The 18,730-nt window shown below is 42.0% G+C and overlaps 1 protein-coding gene across 1 annotated transcript in view; it reads left to right on the top strand.

The window, feature by feature from the left end:
• Positions 1 to 13,945, top strand: part of LOC113586422 (nuclear receptor coactivator 3) — a 72,829-nt gene extending 58,884 nt beyond the window's left edge. The window contains exons 8-24 of the mRNA XM_027024524.2: positions 164 to 331; positions 2,559 to 2,645; positions 3,577 to 3,717; positions 3,799 to 3,946; positions 4,282 to 4,877; positions 5,037 to 6,118; positions 6,422 to 6,533; positions 7,304 to 7,495; positions 7,755 to 7,976; positions 8,269 to 8,374; positions 8,658 to 8,829; positions 9,094 to 9,423; positions 10,017 to 10,133; positions 10,482 to 10,731; positions 11,203 to 11,380; positions 12,784 to 12,943; positions 13,180 to 13,945. Coding sequence (XP_026880325.2) covers positions 164 to 331; positions 2,559 to 2,645; positions 3,577 to 3,717; positions 3,799 to 3,946; positions 4,282 to 4,877; positions 5,037 to 6,118; positions 6,422 to 6,533; positions 7,304 to 7,495; positions 7,755 to 7,976; positions 8,269 to 8,374; positions 8,658 to 8,829; positions 9,094 to 9,423; positions 10,017 to 10,133; positions 10,482 to 10,731; positions 11,203 to 11,380; positions 12,784 to 12,943; positions 13,180 to 13,191 — 4,073 coding nt within the window. The 3' untranslated portion in view covers positions 13,192 to 13,945. The remainder of the gene's footprint in view (positions 1 to 163; positions 332 to 2,558; positions 2,646 to 3,576; positions 3,718 to 3,798; positions 3,947 to 4,281; positions 4,878 to 5,036; positions 6,119 to 6,421; positions 6,534 to 7,303; positions 7,496 to 7,754; positions 7,977 to 8,268; positions 8,375 to 8,657; positions 8,830 to 9,093; positions 9,424 to 10,016; positions 10,134 to 10,481; positions 10,732 to 11,202; positions 11,381 to 12,783; positions 12,944 to 13,179) is intronic.
• The last annotated feature ends 4,785 nt before the right edge of the window (positions 13,946 to 18,730 follow it).

The following is an 18,730-nucleotide window of genomic DNA, read 5'->3' as shown; positions in this document are numbered from 1 at the left end:
TATGCACTTATACACATACTGCTTGCATGTATATATGAAACTCAATTCATACAAATGTATATATGAAACCCCATTTATATAACCCCATTTATATAACCCCATTTCACCATGCTTGTCCTCCACCCCTACTGTCTTAACCCCAAGCTTCTCCTCAACCCCCCAGTAAATGGCGTTTCATGGGCAGCTGAGGTCCCTCGCCAGAAGAGTCACACCTTCAACTGCCGTATGCTGGTGAAGTTTGTTGCTGAAGAGGCCGGTGGGAGCCCGCGCTATGAGACCATGCAGTGTTTTGCCCTCACGCAGCCCAAGGCCATGATAGAAGAGGGAGACGGTATGGCCACACTATGATTTCCTTGGGCATCATTTCCAGACAGCCACAAGGGGGCATTTCTTTGGGTACCATTTCTGTAGTAATAAGTCTTATGTTGAGCACAGGGTGTTTTCACCCTAGAGCTTTTTTTTTGACCCAAGACTACTTACTGTAAGAGTTCAATATGTTTAGTCAAGTGTGAAAGTTGGTTTCAAATGGTCTGATCTCTGCTCCACCTGAAATCGTTGGACTGGAGTTCACTTCAAATGAACTCTGGTGCAGTCTGCTATACGTATGCTGTACGTACCCTGCCCTCAGTGCAGTGTGTGGGTTGGCACGTTGCATCCTTTTATTGTGTGACTAAATCAACGTCACTTCTGTTACATGGCCCCGATTGGTGGCAAAACAGACAGGGCTGTAACAGTCCTAAGAGGAAATATGTGTGTGTATGAGGCATGTGTAAAATAGCCAAGGCTGAGACCAACACCAGTAACCTCTGCGTTTATCAATTTACTTGCACCAATAAAATCAGTGGCGAGAGCATATAGTTCAAAGCATAAGAACAATTCTAGTGAGTTGACCATAAAGTACGGGTGGACGCTGTGGACGATGACAAAGAGACAAAAATAATAAAACAGCTTCCCTGCCACCTGCATGCCTTTCCTGGTCAACACTGCAATGAAGTGGCACCCGCCCCTAGTCTACCACATCTATACATTGAAATCACCTGTAACCATGTTACCTGACTTTTCCACACCAACAGATAGGGGAAACATAAAAGCAATCTCGTAAGTAAACTAAACAGTATTGTTCGTACACTGTCACAAGACTTTAGTAATAACTCAAAGCATGCCCCGAATCAGCTCCGCCCCGCATACTTTTGCAGGAGATCCGCCTTTAAAGCAGTAGTCCTGCGTCCATCTCGGCCCACAAGGCGTCTTATTGGTTTACCTGTAACAGGGAAAAGCAACCAATATAAAGCACACCAACGTGCACACCTGGCATGTAACACTTCCCTTTTCGAATTTTGTGAAAGGACTGCAGAGTATTTGATATAAATGGTTTTAACTGTAGTGTTTTCTGAACATTAATGATTAAAAGTAATATGTTCAAATGTACATATCCATTCACTCACACACATGATGACCCAGTTAACACAATGTGGGGAACAGGTTATTTGCCTTCTAGTGAGAGAATTAAAGGAAACATAATCACTTCTTAGCACTGTTCACTGGCATTGACTCGCGACCAGTGATATATTAATCCATTCTTTAAAAAAGTATATTGCTTCCTGTTTGGCCATGAAGTAAAAGAGGTTCAGGGTTCAGTTAAGGAGAAAGAGCAGAGAAACCTGACAGAAACAGAGCCAGAGAGGAGAAAGAGTGACTAAACAATAACGCACTCGCCTTCTCTACATCCATGAAGTTAACCACTCTGTGGCTTTAACATAATGAAACTAACTACATGAAAAACAAAAAATGATTGTTTGTAGATAGCCTTTTATAAGGTGGATTGGAAAATTTGAATAAGAAGAGAATAAGCTAACTTGACTGTCATATATATATATATTTTTGGCTAGACAGAAGAACCATGTTGTAATTATCATCAGACTGCATTGGTTTTAAGCAGAGGTCACCGGAAGAGAGACTCATGGTATAGGTAGTCACTCGGCTCACTTACTGCCTGGTGTGTGTGTGTATAAAACACATTATATAAATATATTATCATTATATACGTATATTAGTATATTATATAGATATAGTGAGTATGTCATCTCATTAAGAGACATGCTGTATAGCATATATACATCACCCAAACTACTGAACCACAGCTCTACAGTGGTCTTTGTTTAAATAACTTTGGATTGTTACTGATATCGGGAGACATTCAAATGCAAGGTGTCAGTATCATTCCAACTCTAAAAATAATGAAGTTAAACAGACAAAGGTAGTACCGAATATTTTGCAAACCTGCACACAGAAAAGTAACATATGGAAGTGTGCAACTGATTTATGTTGTGGAGTTCTTCTGTTTGAAAGCATCCAGCGATAGTGAGCCCCTAACCCCAAATGAGCCCAGGATCTATCTTGGGTATTTGAAGAGTGTCTGGTTATAATAGGGTTATGTGGTTTGTGTGTATGTCTTTGGTTATAAAGGGGTTATGTGATGTGTGTGTGTGTGTGTGTGTGTGTGTGTGTGTGTGTGTGTGTGTGTGTGTGTGTGTGTGTGTGTGTGTGTGTGTTCTAAGACCTGCAGTCGTGTATGATCTGCGTTGCACGACGTGTGACTGCTGTGGAGAGGACAGAGAGCTTCAACACCAGACATGAGCTCTCAGGTTAACCACACACACAGTGCAACATATCAAAACATGCGATCCCACGTTAGGGTTAGAGTTTGGGTTAGTTGGGGTTATGGTTACGGTTAGGGTTTCCACTGTTATTATGCTTGTACTCTTCAATTAAAGTACATAGTGCACCCTTAATCAGGTAGCCACAATATTTCTCCCAAAGACAATAATAATTTACTACATATCCTCAATTTAGCTATAACATTTTAAATGACAATTTTATTAAGTAAATCTGTACAATTTCCCGTTGCTGGTATAATTGAATAGCAGTGACTTTTCCAGTCGGTTTTGGCCTTTTTCCTCTGATCTCTTCAGCAGGTTATGAAAGCAAATAGTTTTACTGTGAAATGACAATATGATCTGTGATTTTCTGATTAGGTCACTGAAGAGGTTTTCCAACTGAAAATGTCCCATTGTTTGTGTAATTAAATCCCATCTGTGGTTCTTCTTTACATATTTATTAATGCTGTATAGAAGCTGTAGATCACAGACTCACACCAAGGTTTCACTATAGCACATTGCAGTGAACCAAGTTTAGAACTACATTTAATTTAGACTTTAGTCTGTTTGATCAGGCTGGGATCAGATTAAGCCAGCATTTGTTATACTTAATAATCTCTAATGAAAACAATTTGAATAGCATTCTTCCCCATAATAGTAATAGCAACAATAACAATGGAAACAATGAAAGAAAGGCTTATTCTTCATATGTTGCATTATATTATGATGTAAATTTCAATACAATCATTGAAATTTATATATCATTATATATCATTGTTATCATTGCATTATATATTACAATTTCATAATCAGCCTAGTAATTGAACATAAACTCCTTCCACCTGCTTTTACATTGGATCTGCCTAAGCCCTCATTCAGCCTGTACATTCATTGAAACTTTTTGTTGTTGTTCAAATAGGTAAGTTGATTCAGATAGACCAGAATTCCCTGCGCGCTTCCATGCGTCCTGGCTGGGAGGACCTCCTGAGACGTTGTATTCAGATGTTTCTGCAGCACAGCGATGGGCAACCCTGGTCCCATAAACGCCACTACCATGAGGGTACGTGCAATGCAGCCAGTATTCCTCCCCCAGAGTCATATCAGTCCTGAATCTGATCTCTCCTGCTCTATGCCTCACTAGCCTTCCTCCAGGGTCATGCGGAGACACCCGTGTACAGATTTTCATTGTCTGATGGCACCCCGGTCACAGCACAAACCAAAAGCAAACTTTACCGCAACCCACTGACCAATGAACCACAAGGATTTGTATCAACCCACCTGCTGCAGAGGTGAAGACTCACTCATACACTCCCAAACCCTGTAAAAATAGCAGACATACACTACAGAGGTGTAGACTCACTCAAACACTCCCAGATCCTGTAAAAAAAAACAGCATTTTGTTCATATTTTTAATTTTTGATATTTTTACTTATTACCTTTACACTAATAATTGCATTGCATAATGCATTGTCGGAAATCTATATATGTATGTTATTTATATGTAGTTATATATATGTATGTGTACATGTCTATGTATGTAACAAGGTATAAATGTTTGCTACATTTGAACATATTGATCCATCACAAAAGAACAATAATAAGAGTTCTTCTTGCATATTTACAGAGAGCCCAATGGTTGTCGTGCTAACCAAAGTGGAGGCATGATGCAAGCTGGCATGAGACAGCAGGCTATGAGTGGTGTCAACCCCAATGCCCAAATGAACATGGGTCCGAGTGGAGGCATGGGCATGGCTAACATGGGAGGAATGGGCATGAACCGGGGTTATGACATGGGTCCCATGGGTCACATGGGTGGTGGATCAATGTATGGGGGCAGTGGAGCCAACATGGGCAACCGAATGATGCAGATGAACCAGATGAATCAGATGAATCCAATGAACCAGATGAGTCAGATGAATCAGATAAATCAGATAAACCAAATGAACCAGATGAATACAATGAATCAAATGAGTCAAATGAACCAAATGAATCAAATAAACCACATGAATCAAATAAATCCAATGCATCATTCCAGTCCTGGGATGCAGCATCCACACCACCACCAGCAGCCGCCGTTTCAGGCCAGCGGTAGCTACGGACTTGGCGGTATGAACAGCCCTTCCCAGGGAAGTCCTGGCATTAATGGACCCCAGCAGGGCCTCCTCATGTCTCCCCGCAACAGAGGGAGTCCCAAAATGTCCTCCAGCCAGTTCTCTCCAGGTGAGTGAGGAACAGAGGCATTCACTTGTAAATGAGAGCCTTGCTGGTATGATTTCGTTGGCTTAGGATTGTATATCAGTATTTTGTTCACGTCTGCTCTCCGTGATGGAGGTTTCTCTGTAACGTAATATTGTGTGTGTCTGTGTGTGTGTATATCAGGCATGCACTCCCCTATGGGTCCAGGCAGTGTGGGTGGAGGAGCTGGTGGAGGAGGTAACGGCTCCTTTTCTAGCAGCTCTCTCAATGCTCTCCAGGCCATTAGTGAAGGTGTGGGCACACCGCTCCCCTCTAGCCTGACCTCCCCACCCCCAGCCCACAAACCCGACAGCTCCCCCAGCATGCACTCCTCCTCACAGCCCAACCAGCCCAAACCTGGACATGCTGACTCCAAGAGCCCAGCAGGAGTCTTCGGTATTGGAAGTGGAGACCATCACCCCCTGCATCTCCAGCAGCACCATGGTCACACCCATCAGGCCGAGGGCAGTGGCATGGACCGTCCCGACAGTCAGGCTGCTGGAGCTGGAAAACATCACGGGGAGGGAAGCAGCGAGGCAGGAGCGGCGCCCTCTGAGCCTTCCAGGAGGGTTCCAGATGGCAAGGGCCACAAAAAGCTTCTGCAGCTTCTCACCTCACCTACTGAGGAACTGGGGCTAGGAGTGGGAAGCGCACCCCCTGGACCTCCCACAGCCACCAGTGTGTCAATGGCCTCTGAAGGCAAAGAATCTGCCTGTGTCACGAGTCCGTCCTCGAATAGTGTGTCCTCTTCCACCAATCAGAACCAAGTTCATGGAACAGCGGGCGTGTCTGGAGCTCTAGGCTCCTCCCACTACACAGCATCCCTGCAAGAGAAGCACAAGATCCTTCACAAGCTGCTCCAGAATGGGAACACACCTGATGAAGTGGCAAAAATCACTGCAGAGGCAACTGGCAAGGTGACCCTGGGCCAGGAGACAGGTACTGGGGTAGGAGAGGTAGGTCCAGCCAGTGCGGGTGTGGGAGGTGCCACAGCAGGAGCTCCACCTGAGGCCAAGCAGGAGCAGCATAGCCCCAAGGAGAAGAAAACCCACGCTCTGCTCCACTACCTCCTCAACAAGGATGACTCTAAAGAGCCTGCCGATGGCAAGCCAAAACCTGAAGATGTGGAGAGTAAAAGGGTAGCTGGAGGAAACATTGGCACCCCCCTCAACAGAGTAGCCCACGACAACATGGAGAACAAGATCAAGGCTGAGCCTCCTGATGAGGTGAGAACTTTACACACTGTTTGAAAGAATGCTGGAGTTGGAAACCAATGAACATAGTACAGTTTCATCTATATAATATTCTTGATCATTGATAACAAAGTTGAATAATATTTTTTAATATATTTCAAAACCTCTGATGAAAAGCTCCTAGACTACACCAGATGGTATAACCTAAAGTAAAGCCCTTAATTTTGCATTCATCTTGTATATCTGCCAATATTTTTCATATAGTAGTTTTTCATATGTTCACATAACTGTTAAGTGTATTATGGTATGGGAGCAGGGTTTGTGTTTTTACTGCAGCTGGACACCATCCTGGGAGGCCTGAGAAGCTCTGGCGCAGACATCCCAGAGCAGGGAGATGTAGGGGGTGTGTCTGACGTAGAGAGTAAGGCGCACTCCTTCGATGACGATGGTAAAACAATTCTACTGCTAAATAGAGTGGAATGGAATTTGCTAAGTAGTTACCCTGCGATTATTTTAATCAAGTCTACAGTTTTTAGATTTTAGAGGCTGCCACAGTGCCCGACATTATGTCTGACATCACGCCTGACATCACATCCAACACCATGATCGAATTTGCACACTGCATTTGATTCTTATAGGTGGCTATGAGATAATTAATCCTAACCCTAACCCTAGGCTGCTATGAGATAATTAACCCTAACCCTAACCCTAGGCTGCTATGAGATAATTAACCCTAACCCTAACCCTAGGCTGCTATGAGATAATTAACCCTAACCCTAGGCTGCTATGAGATAATTAATCCTAACCCTAACCCTAGGCTGCTATGAGATAATTAACCCTAACCCTAACCCTAGGCTGCTATGAGATAATTTACCCTAACCCTAACCCTAGGCTGCTATGAGATAATTAACCCTAACCCTAACCCTAGGCTGCTATGAGATAATTAATCCTAACCCTAACCCTAGGCTGCTATGAGATAATTAACCCTAACCCTAACCCTAGGCTGCTATGAGATAATTAACCCTAACCCTAACCCTAACCCTAGGCTGCTATGAGATAATTAACCCTAACCCTAACCCTAGGCTGCTATGAGATAATTAATCCTAACCCTAACCCTAGGCTGCTATGAGATAATTAACCCTAACCCTAACCCTAACCCTAGGCTCCTATGAGATAAATGAAATGGCTGATGAACCAGTCCTCTTCCTTATCTCCCAGGAACGAGCAGCCCTGGAATGGGGCCGGGGCCACGGGCATCCTTCCACAGGGCTATGCCAGTGGATGCCAAGCCGTCTGGTGGCGTGGGGCTCTCCACCCGGCGCAGTGCCCCCTGTCCTATACCCATAAAACAGGAGAGCCTGGATGGCCAGCGCACGATGGCAGGTCCTGACAGTTACCATGGGAACATGGGTATGTGGATGCAGAGTACTGCAGCAACAAATCAAGCTTGTCTGTTTCTGCTCCTCTTTGCCTGTCGGATGGTGGATAGATTTTGGGGTCAGTTTGGTCCTTTTGGCTGATCAGGAGTAAGGACGTACGTGGTGCTTAGAAAATCTTGGATTGTCATCGAAAGCTGTGCTTTGTGAGACGTACCTGGAGAGATTTAAAGTCTAATACATTAAAACATTAGAAAACCAATCAACATACTGGTTTTATTTGTCCTCCTCAGGAATTATGAGCAGAGGAATGGGGGTTCCAGAGCGATCTCCCATGGGTGGGCCGGGGGAATGGGGCATGTCTTGTTCCAGTGCCAGCCCCGTGGGTGCTGCCACACACACCTCCACGATCCGCCCTGGCATGGACGCCTACAGCTCTAAAGGCGTGATGGTCAACAGGTCTAACGCTGGTCCTGCGACCAGGTCCATGTTGCAGCAGCAACTAATGGACATGGGTATGTGTGCTCAGACAGGAAACAAAGTTTTGATGATATCAGGGTTAGATGGGACACAGCAAAGTGTTAAACCAGAGGCTTTTAGTTCCCAACTTTAAAATAAATGTCCTGTAGTCACCCAACTCCCAACCTCAAAATACTTAAATGTCCTGTAGTTAACAAAACAGTTCATTTATATGATGGGAAACTTTATCATTGCCGCTGACCTCTCGGTGTAAAGGGACACCTATGTGTATAAAGATTTTAAAAAGACCACCAAGTCTTAACTATATATGTATTTAAATCCCTTCAGGTTCCACTGATATGAGTATGGTCATGGGTCCATTTGTCCAACAGCAGTGTCCAGACAGTCAATCTCCCTCTTGGCCAGACAATGTTGTGGGAATAGACAACAACAGGTCATTTACCTTCCTGCCTGACATTACAGTATGCGTCCACTGATGATACCAACTGACACTGCTAGGTTTCCTCTAATTGGATATATGTATGTTAAGGATGTAATAATATTGAAAATAATAATACAATTTATTTATATAGTGCTGCTTTAAAACTAAGGTTTTTGTAAAGTGCTTTGCAGAAACACAACTTCCAAAAATACTGATAAGTGTGAGAAAATGATGGGGTGCATGTGCGTATATATGCGTGTGTGTGTGTGTGTGTGTGTGTGTGTGTGCTCTCTAGGCGTCAATTTGGCAGTGCACTGGATGAGCTGCTACTACCGCCCTCCACGTCCGAGGGACAGAGTGATGAGCGTGCTTTGTTAGACCAGCTGGACTCACTGCTCAACAATACAGATGTCATGGCTCTAGAGGAGATAGACCGCGCCCTTGGCATCCCCGAGCTCATCAACCAGGTCAGCCTATAGACACACGGCACCTGTGGACTATACGTAACGTGGAACTAGTTATTATAGTTATAGTCAAGTGTCTTTCAGATGCTACTCGATGAACCATTAAAGAATCACAATATGGCAGATTCTCTCTATGTGCACCTCTATTCATTCCTCCTCCCTTCTTCTCCTCTCTCTCTCGCGTTCTCTCTCGCCCCTACCTTATCTTTCTCTCATTTTATTCTTCACTCTGTTTTTCTCCCTGTCTCGTTTTCCCCCTCTAATCAGGGCCAGGGTGGAGAGCTTCCACCAGAGCCTTTCCCAGGGCAGGATGTCTCCATGGTGATGGAGCAGAAGCCCATGTATCCACAGGGTTACCATGCCCCTCCACCATCCATGTCCTTCCCCTCCGGCTATGGGGGCAACCCCATGCAGGGTCAACCCCCGCCTGGAGGCTACAACCCAATGCTCACCCAGCAGGGCAGTTTTCCCGGGATGGGGGCCATGGGTCCAGTGGGGGGTGTTGGACAGCCCCGTGCTGGAATGATGAGACCCAGGATGATGGGCGCAACAAAGCCCACCAGACTGCAGCTGCAACAGAGGCTCCAGGGTCAACAGGTGAAGCACAGAAACATACACAGTATTTTGTTCTTGCTGTACATGCACCATAAGGGATGTTCACAGGTTATGGAAAATACGAACTGACATTTCTGACAGTATTTCTGAAAATCTTAAACAAACAAACAAAAAACCAGTTTTATCAATTTAGTTAAATAGTTAGACTACATGGTAAAGTTAGACTACCTGCTATCTGTTAGACTACATGGTAAAGTTAGACTACCTGCTATCTGTTAGACTACATGGTAAAGTTAGACTACCTGCTATCTGTTAGACTACATGGTAAAGTTAGACTACCTGCTATCTGTTAGACTACATGGTAAAGTTAGACTACCTGCTATCTGTTAGACTACATGGTAAAGTTAGACTACCTGCTATCTGTTAGACTACATGGTAAAGTTAGACTACCTGCTATCTGTTAGACTACATGGTAAATGTTATAACAGGCAGTAGTAACATTTGACAGCCTCACCAGGAAGCGGTGATTATGAATAAGGACTTTCAGCAGCAGCACATGGAGCATCCAGGGCAGGTGCCTGTTGGAGGAGGTGCAGCCTTGCCTGATCACAGTGCCACTGTTGTGTCTTGCCCAGTTTTTGAGCCAGTCTCGGCAGGGCATGGCCATGAAGATGGACAACCCTGGAGCAGGAAACCCTGGAGCAGGAAACCCTGGAATACGACCTGCTATACAGCCAGGAATGGGAGGACAGGTAAGCAATTTCCCCACCCCACCCTCCCACACACACGCACACACACACACACACGCACACACACACACACACATACACACACACGCACACACACACACGCACACACATACACACACGCACACACACATGCATCCACAAACACACACGCACACACACACACACACACACAAACACATGAGCATGCACACACACGTGTTTGTGTGTATGTGTTCGTGTGTGTGTGTGTGTGTGTGTGGATGTGGGTTTGTGTGTTGGTTGGTGTGTATTTGTGTGTGTGGGGGTGTGTGTGTGTGTGTGTGTGTGGGTGTGGGTGTGTGTGATTTCCTCACTCTGTATCTCTCTCTACAGCCTGGCTTTCTGAATGCTCAGATGCTGGCCCAGCGTAGTAGGGAGATGTTCACCATGCATATGCGCAGACACAGAGTGATGATGCTCATGCAACAGCAACAACAAGCAGCAGCTGGAGGCTTCAGCCCTCCGCCCAACGTTACCGCACCCACGGGCATGGATGGAGGCATGGGTGGAGGCATGGGTGGAGGCATGGGTGGAGGCATGGGTGGGCCTGCACAGCAGCAGTTCAGCTATGGGGGAAACTATGGTAAGGAAAGCCTAAGAGCTGTAACGGTTTAGTCCAAAACATAAAATATTGCCACTACTGAATGAGAGCTAATAGCCACCAAATAGAATTATGAAAATGACATCTTTTCAAGTTAGAATTATGCAAATTACAAATGTGATGATTGGTGGCTGCTAGTTTCTTATTAGATTGTATGAGCAAGCTGGTCATCAGGTTCCAAGCTGGCCTTATACGAGAATGGAGTAGTAGAGTTATCACAGCATTTTTCATCCAACAGTAGTAGTTGCTCAGAATGTCAGGTCATTTATAGTTGTCTTGTGAAATTGTCATTTTGCTTTTTCCACATTAGTGGTCTCTATAGATGCATATAGATTTTCAATACCATGTTATGTCATTTGATGTGTAAGGACTTGATGTGCATTTGTATACCTGCGTCTGTGCAGAGCTGCATCATGCAGCATAAATCTGTCTTACTCCACTGTCCATCCAAAGGCATGGGTCAGCACACAGACCCTTCATTTGCTCCAGCTGGAGGCAGTCCACCCACCGGCATGATGGGCACTCGCCTTGCACCACAGCAGAGCCCCATGATGCAGCACCCCCAGGGAGGGCTCATGTACCAGACACCAGACATGAAAGCATGGCCTCAGAGTGGAATAGGCCGCAACAGGTGAACAATTTCATCTATTCAAATTATTTTGAATCTATTCAATTTTAAGAGACTTCTGAGAAGCTAAGACATTGTTTCTACAGTTGCATGAGTTAGAATTCATTGCTGCTGGCCAAATTAAGTTGACAGTGATGCCACTTCTATGTGTCCATGAATTGGCTGTTGTTTGACTGTCTCATGTTAGTTTAACAGTTTAGCATGTCTGTTGTTTGACTGTCTCCTGTTAAACAGTTTACCATGTCTGTTGTTTGACTGTCTCATGTTAGTTTAACAGTTTAGCATGTCTGTTGTTTGACTGTCTCATGTTAGTTTAACAGTTTAGCATGTCTGTTGTTTGACTGTCTCCTGTTAAACAGTTTACCATGTCTGTTGTTTGACTGTCTCATGTTAGTTTAACAGTTTAGCATGTCTGTTGTTTGACTGTCTCATGTTAGTTTAATAGTTTTGCATGTCTGTTGTTTGACTGTCTCATGTTAGTTTAATAGTTTTGCATGTCTGTTGTTTGACTCGTGTTAGTTTAATAGTTTTGCATGTCTGTTGTTTGACTGTCTCATGTTAGTTTAATAGTTCTGCATGTCTGTTGTTTGACTGTCTCATGTTAGTTTAATAGTTTAGCATGTCTGTTGTTTGACTGTCTCGTGTTAGTTTAATAGTTTAGCATGTCTGTTGTTTGACTGTCTCATGTTAGTTTAATAGTTTAGCATGTCTGTTGTTTGACTGTCTCGTGTTAGTTTAATAGTTTAGCATGTCTGTTGTTTGACTCGTGTTAGTTTAATAGTTTAGCATGTCTGTTGTTTGACTGTCTCGTGTTAGTTTAATAGTTTAGCATGTCTGTTGTTTGACTGTCTCATGTTAGTTTAATAGTTTAGCATGTCTGTTGTTTGACTGTCATGTTAGTTTAATAGTTTAGCATGTCTGTTGTTTGACTGTCTCATGTTAGTTTAATAGTTTAGCATGTCTGTTGTTTGACTGTCTTGTGTTACTTTAATAGTTTTGCATGTCTGTTGTTTGACTGTCTCATGTTAGTTTAATAGTTTAGCATGTCTGTTGTTTGACTGTCTCATGTTAGTTTAATAGTTTAGCATGTCTGTTGTTTGACTGTCTCATGTTAGTTTAATAGTTTAGCATGTCTGTTGTTTGACTGTCTCATGTTAGTTTAATAGTTTAGCATGTCTGTTGTTTGACTGTCTCGTGTTACTTTAATAGTTTTGCATGTCTGTTGTTTGACTGTCTCATGTTAGTTTAATAGTTTAGCATGTCTGTTGTTTGACTGACTCGTGTTAGTTTAATAGTTTAGCATGTCTGTTGTTTGACTGTCTCGTGTTAGTTTAATAGTTTAGCATGTCTGTTGTTTGACTGTCTCGTGTTAGTTTAATAGTTTTGCATGTCTGTTGTGTCTCCAGTTCATATCTGCAGCAGGCATTTGGACAGCAAGGCTCTGGTGGGCAGTACGGGGCCATGATGATGAACGGAGGCTTAGGAGGCGGAGCCAGTGCCAACACTGGCCACATGGGCCAGATGAACATTGGCATGATGGGTAGGATGTCCATGGGCCCAGATCAGGTGAGCCAAACCATCATTTCATACTGCATAGTTTTACTGTATAATTTCTCTAATTTTTTGTCACCAGTGAAAAAGGTGGAGAATGTGCAGCAAAATTGGAAAAAAAAGCTTTACTAATGGTGCTTTGTGTTGTGTTTAGCAATGAGTGTTTCATGTTCATGGGAGAGGAATGAAACTGGTGTTAAATGTGTTTTAACCAGAACCCATGTTGTTACTCTCTGGCTTTGTTTTCACAGAAATACTGCTAAAAAGGAGGGCCAAGCACTTCAAACAAACTGGGGTTGCTCTCACTTCAAGGGAAATGGCCAGATCTGTCTCACATACACACACAAATACACAAAATAACTGCACATATAAAGCTCATACACAATGTGAGCACATGCCACACATGCCAACAAACTAGCATAAACAAAAGACTGAAATTGAGTGTATGATTAGTACCATAATCTTCAGAATTGTGCTCAGAGTTGCCCTGTTTATATGTGCAGTTAGTTTTTTTCTTTAATAATGTTGAATCCTGACACTTTGCTGCACTGGAATTGGAACAAAGCGTGATGATAAGAGGACAGTGAAAAAGGTTTGAAATAGTCCATGTTGAACACGCAAGACAAATTCTCCTTACCAGTTTTCTGAATGTATATCTTGTTGTGTTGACAGATTGGATGTAGAATCACAGTCTGTCTTGTTAAAGGTACTGCAAGATAAAGAACTATTCAGCTGGGATTGCACTTTAGTGGGAGAACGAAGCTGATTTACAGCAACAAGATTGATACAATATTTTTCTTGGTCATTCTAGCCTTACCGAAAGCATAATGTGTACAAAAGGGTCTTTTACAGTTCTAGATGTCCTCTCTGCAGAGAAGCAGCAATGATGGTTCAGAAGTGATTATGAAACTACATATGCAGATTTAAGCAATAATCTGACCCTCTGGATTTTTCACATGAGCAGGATACAGCTTCTTAGAGTAAAGGTACTGCAGTATTAGGAGTGATGTCATAAGCCCCCCCCCCCCCCCCCCCCGGTTTGTCTGTGAATAGGATTTGTAAATAAATTTCAAATGTACTATATCTGCTTTTTGTAGGTCACATACCATTTTTGCACAGATTGTCAAGCTTGGTATTTAAAATATGATTTTCCTATTGCACATTATAGGTCAATACAGCTTTTATTTTCAGTATTTCAAGGGGGGGGGGGTTGGGTGGTCATTGAGGTGAGATTATTATTATTATTATTATTATTATTATTATTATTACTACTACTACTACTACTACTACTACTACTACTACCAAGTTTTTTTTAACTTAATACCACTTTTTATTCTTTCAAAGAGCACTTTTTTTAATTATTATTTCTAGAGCAAACCACACAAATCTGTGGGGTTCCTATTGCTAAAGGTAGTATTATGAATCTCTTTAAAAAAAACCTCTACATTATTCCTTACAATGATGCATATTAAATTGTTAGTAAAGTTATATTCTTATATTTTTATTAAGCTGATTGGTGGCAGCAGCATTGAAAGTAGATAATGTAAACCTGTCGAATATGATTCACAATACAGGGACCTTTTTGGCTTTGGCTATGTTTTGTCATCTAGAGGTCCTGCACTACAGTTTGAATTTAAAATATAACAGTGTGACAGGAACTGTGGCACCATTGCCACTGTTTCTGATTGGCCTTTTGTTATTTTATGACTGAGTTTTACATCCCTTTTGTTTTTACTTATATATAAGTTTATACTTGTTTTTACTTATATATGTCTTATTTCACCATGTTTTATACTTCTTGTTTTCTGCCTTTGCTCATTTATGTTTACAGCTGTTTACAAATCTACCTTTAATCACTTGCGTAATCCAAAGATTTTTGTTGTCCAGTTTATGCTGGTTCAGTGCCACTGTTGACATACACTTTTCATTATGTAGTGTTGTGGAGGTCCTACACATCTGATTACGTAGTCGTGTGGAGGTCCTATACATCTGATTACGTAGTCATGTGGAGGTCCTATACATCTGATTACGTAGTCATGTGGAGGTCCTATACATCTGATTACGTAGTCATGTGGAGGTCCTACACATCTGATTACGTAGTCGTGTGGAGGTCCTATACATCTGATTACGTAGTCATGTGGAGGTCCTATACATCTGATTACGTAGTCATGTGGAGGTCCTATACATCTGATTACGTAGTCATGTGGAGGTCCTATACATCTGATTACGTAGTCATGTGGAGGTCCTATACATCTGATTACGTAGTCATGTGGCGGTCCTATACATCTGATTACGTAGTCATGTGGAGGTCCTATACATCTGATTACGTAGTCATGTGGAGGTCCTATACATCTGATTGCGTAGTCATGTGGCGGTCCTATACATCTGATTACGTAGTCATGTGGAGGTCCTATACATCTGATTACGTAGTCATGTGGAGGTCCTATACATCTGATTGCGTAGTCATGTGGAGGTCCTATACATCTGATTATGTAGTCATGTGGAGGTCCTATACATTTCATTACATAGTGTTGTGGCGGTCCTATACATCTGATTACGTAGTGGTGTGGAGGTCCTACGCACTCTTAATCACCTTCTTTGCAAAATGTGAAAAAAAAAAATTTGTTCTTTTTTGGCCAGTAGAAAATTATTGATGACATTTGAATTATGTTTTAATGAAGCTATTGAAAGATTTTATTTCAGATATTTTGTTACAGATGGATTATTGATATTCTGAATATTCGTTTAATTATTTTTTCCTTCTTTTAACCTGTTGAATTCTGAGGACTACTCTTCATTCCACTATAGCTTGCTCTTTTTTCTTCTTTTGTACGTAATTAATCAAAATCTAATTCCCACCAAGACCTATGTTGTTCTTCGAGAAGAAATGAAGAAATACCATTAGATAATATCCCTGTGCAATTTCTTTCAAAAAAGGAAAAATAAATAGATTTTAAAAAAGTGACAAAGTAAACATGCTTGTTATCTTGATCAGGATGTAAATCATTGGTGCATCTTGTTTCTCGGTGTTAATATTAATGTAAATACAAATTTCTATTTAAACATTTTAGGGTGTTGTGTGCTCATTTTAAAACAGCAACAGCTTTCTGAATTCAAACCTACCTTCCTTTGGTAGAGCCATACATAAAAAGGTTTTAGCATCTGACAAAATCAAGAGAAAGCTTGATTTTAACCTAACCCTAGCTTTATTTTACAAACATAATACAACACACAAAATTATTTACAACAGCAAAGCAAGGCAGGTTTATTTATATAACACATTTCATACACAAGGCTATTCAAGGGTGCTTTACAATTGCACGTATAAAGGACAGTTGATTTTAATTGTAATTACATTTTTCTTTCTTTAATTAATGAAAATAATTTTAAAATGTTACAAACATGCAATTCTATTTTGTCACATTTAGCTTGAATTCTATGCTCTACTAGCTGATCAGTATCCGTGTAAGAGACCTGCTGGGTGTAGACTCTTTAAGCATGTATGTAATGTATTCTGTGCCTAATCCATACATTTATTTATAGTCTAGACATAGTGATGTATAGTCCAGTAGTAACACTTTAAACACAGTTGTGTAACTAACTGCAAGCCAGTGTAGATTTTTAGAACTGGAGTAATGTGCTGTTATCTTTTGACCTAGTTAAAACTCTCATAGTAGCACTCTGAATAAGCTGTATCACCCACAGAACATAACCCCTACTGCTTCTCATGGAAGAGACAGTGCAAATGTATAAAAAGTGATCACAAAGGTAAGCGCGTGTCTGAAACCCATCCCGCAAAAGAACATCCATCAAAGGCAATGGAGAACTTAGTTGGTTGTGGCGGAGCTGTGGTGGGCTATAGCAGGGGGCATCAGGGGGTGGTGGCGGGGAGCCATGGCAGCTGAGACAGGTTGAGGTTAAGTAACATCATGACATCAGGTGTAGCTGTACCTCAGCAAAAAGAGAATAGATTATAATAATTATTAGGCATGTCCAGGTATGAGGGTGTGTAAATTAGGGAACATGTTCAAAGATGGACTCCGGCAGATCTAGATATGGCAGCATAGCTAAAACGATAGAGCCAGAAGAAAACACAGGCATGAGGGCACCCTGGAGCATCAGCACTTTGCCGCTCTCTGTCAGCAAATGTGAATGACAAATGAGATAACATCTCAGTTTACCATAACTCAATGCCCAGATCCCAGATTTACACCTTTACCTAAGATGAGAAGTAGTGCCTGACTGTACAGAGGTTTTCAGCCTAGCCTTAAACATTGAGACTGTGTCTAAGTTTCAAACATTTACCGGAAGGTTATTCCATAGTGTTGGAAGCTTTATAGGAAAAGGCTCTGCCCCCTGTGGTAGATTTTCTTATTCTTGGTACTAGTAAAGAGCCTGCACCTTTTGATCTAAGCAGACGTGGTGGGTCATAATGCACTAGAATTTTTCACTAAGCTACTCTGGGGCAAGACCATTCAGTGCTTTGTAGGTCATTAGAAGTATTTTATTATCAATACAAATTTAGCTTTTTACAGGTTTCCTGCAAATTATGAGTACTCAAACATTTAGTAAACCTAGCTTTAGATGAAAGGTACGGGCAGTGTTCTGAGTGTCACTTACTTTAATACTAATTAGGTTTTTTACTTACTTTAATACTAATTAGGTTTTTCTAAGACACGTTTTTCTTGGTTTTCTGTATTTCTGCTTAGCTTTGGGACACTGTCAATATGATAAATATGGTATATCATTAGCTCCGATGTGAATGTTACTGGTGTCCATAAAGGCCTAGTTAATTTCACATGTCGCAAAATAGAGTCACCTATAACCAGGGCTTTTTCAACAAGCTTAAATGTATTTTGCTGAGTGGGGCAAACCTGTTGGACATGCAAATGAGAGGTGTGGTGCTTCTATGAGCGAGACGAAGCTCTGCTTTTTCGCTGTAACGTCACCTATTGCCCCACTTCGAGGGCTTAGTACTAAAGTTAAAGGTTCATTAACTTCGCCTAAGGCATCCAGAGTTCGTACTTCTAATTCCTTGATATGTCTTACACTTTCTAAGGTCTGGGTGCGCACATCTAGTGCTAGAATAGTCTCTGTCAGACTAGTAATGAATCTACACTTCACAGATAAATCTATCTCTAATGAAGAAGAATAGCTAAAGAACAGAAGTAGTCAAAGAAAAATGTTAATGTTTTTAGGTAGTTCTTTTGATGAAGTTTTTGATGATAGCGTAGTCTTCGATGTCTAGTGAAAGTTGCTAATTTTCAGGTAGAATGTAGATAAGTCTGGAGGCCCAAAGTACTGCAGTTTGGTGATAGCCAGTTTTAGAAGATGTGTTTGAGCACATGAAGTTTGGTGTGTCTAGACCAAAATGTTGGTGCACAGGCCTCATGAGTTTTTCACAGGCTTCTTAAACAGAGGCTGATCTACACAGATCCTTAGAAGGTCTGAAACTTGGCATCCTTCCTCAGGCCAAGTCCTACATTAAAGCCATCACACAACACCGCTTTGACCTGCATGTGGTCCTTAGTCAGCCTGAGGCCTGTCAGCCTGGTGATTTTGTTTAGTTATAGGGAGTTGGCTGCTTTATTGGGCTGTAAACAACATAAGTAATATTGGGCTGTAAACTGGATAAAAATGGTTCAATCTGACGTCGCACCAGACCCTCTTGAGCAGGACCCTTTTAAACACTGTGCCAAGTTTGGTGGACCCGCAGCCTGTTTGGCTTTGTCAGGCCAGATAACCTAATGGGACATGTCTGTACTAGGCAGGCTGCATAGGTAATATCAGTCTTTTAAAAAG

The sequence above is a fragment of the Electrophorus electricus genome, chromosome 24 (assembly GCF_013358815.1).
Source record: "Electrophorus electricus isolate fEleEle1 chromosome 24, fEleEle1.pri, whole genome shotgun sequence".
In the NCBI taxonomy this organism is placed as follows: domain Eukaryota; kingdom Metazoa; phylum Chordata; class Actinopteri; order Gymnotiformes; family Gymnotidae; genus Electrophorus; species Electrophorus electricus.
The sequence above is the reverse complement of the archived record's forward strand: the minus strand, read 5'-3'. Positions and strand labels throughout refer to the sequence as shown.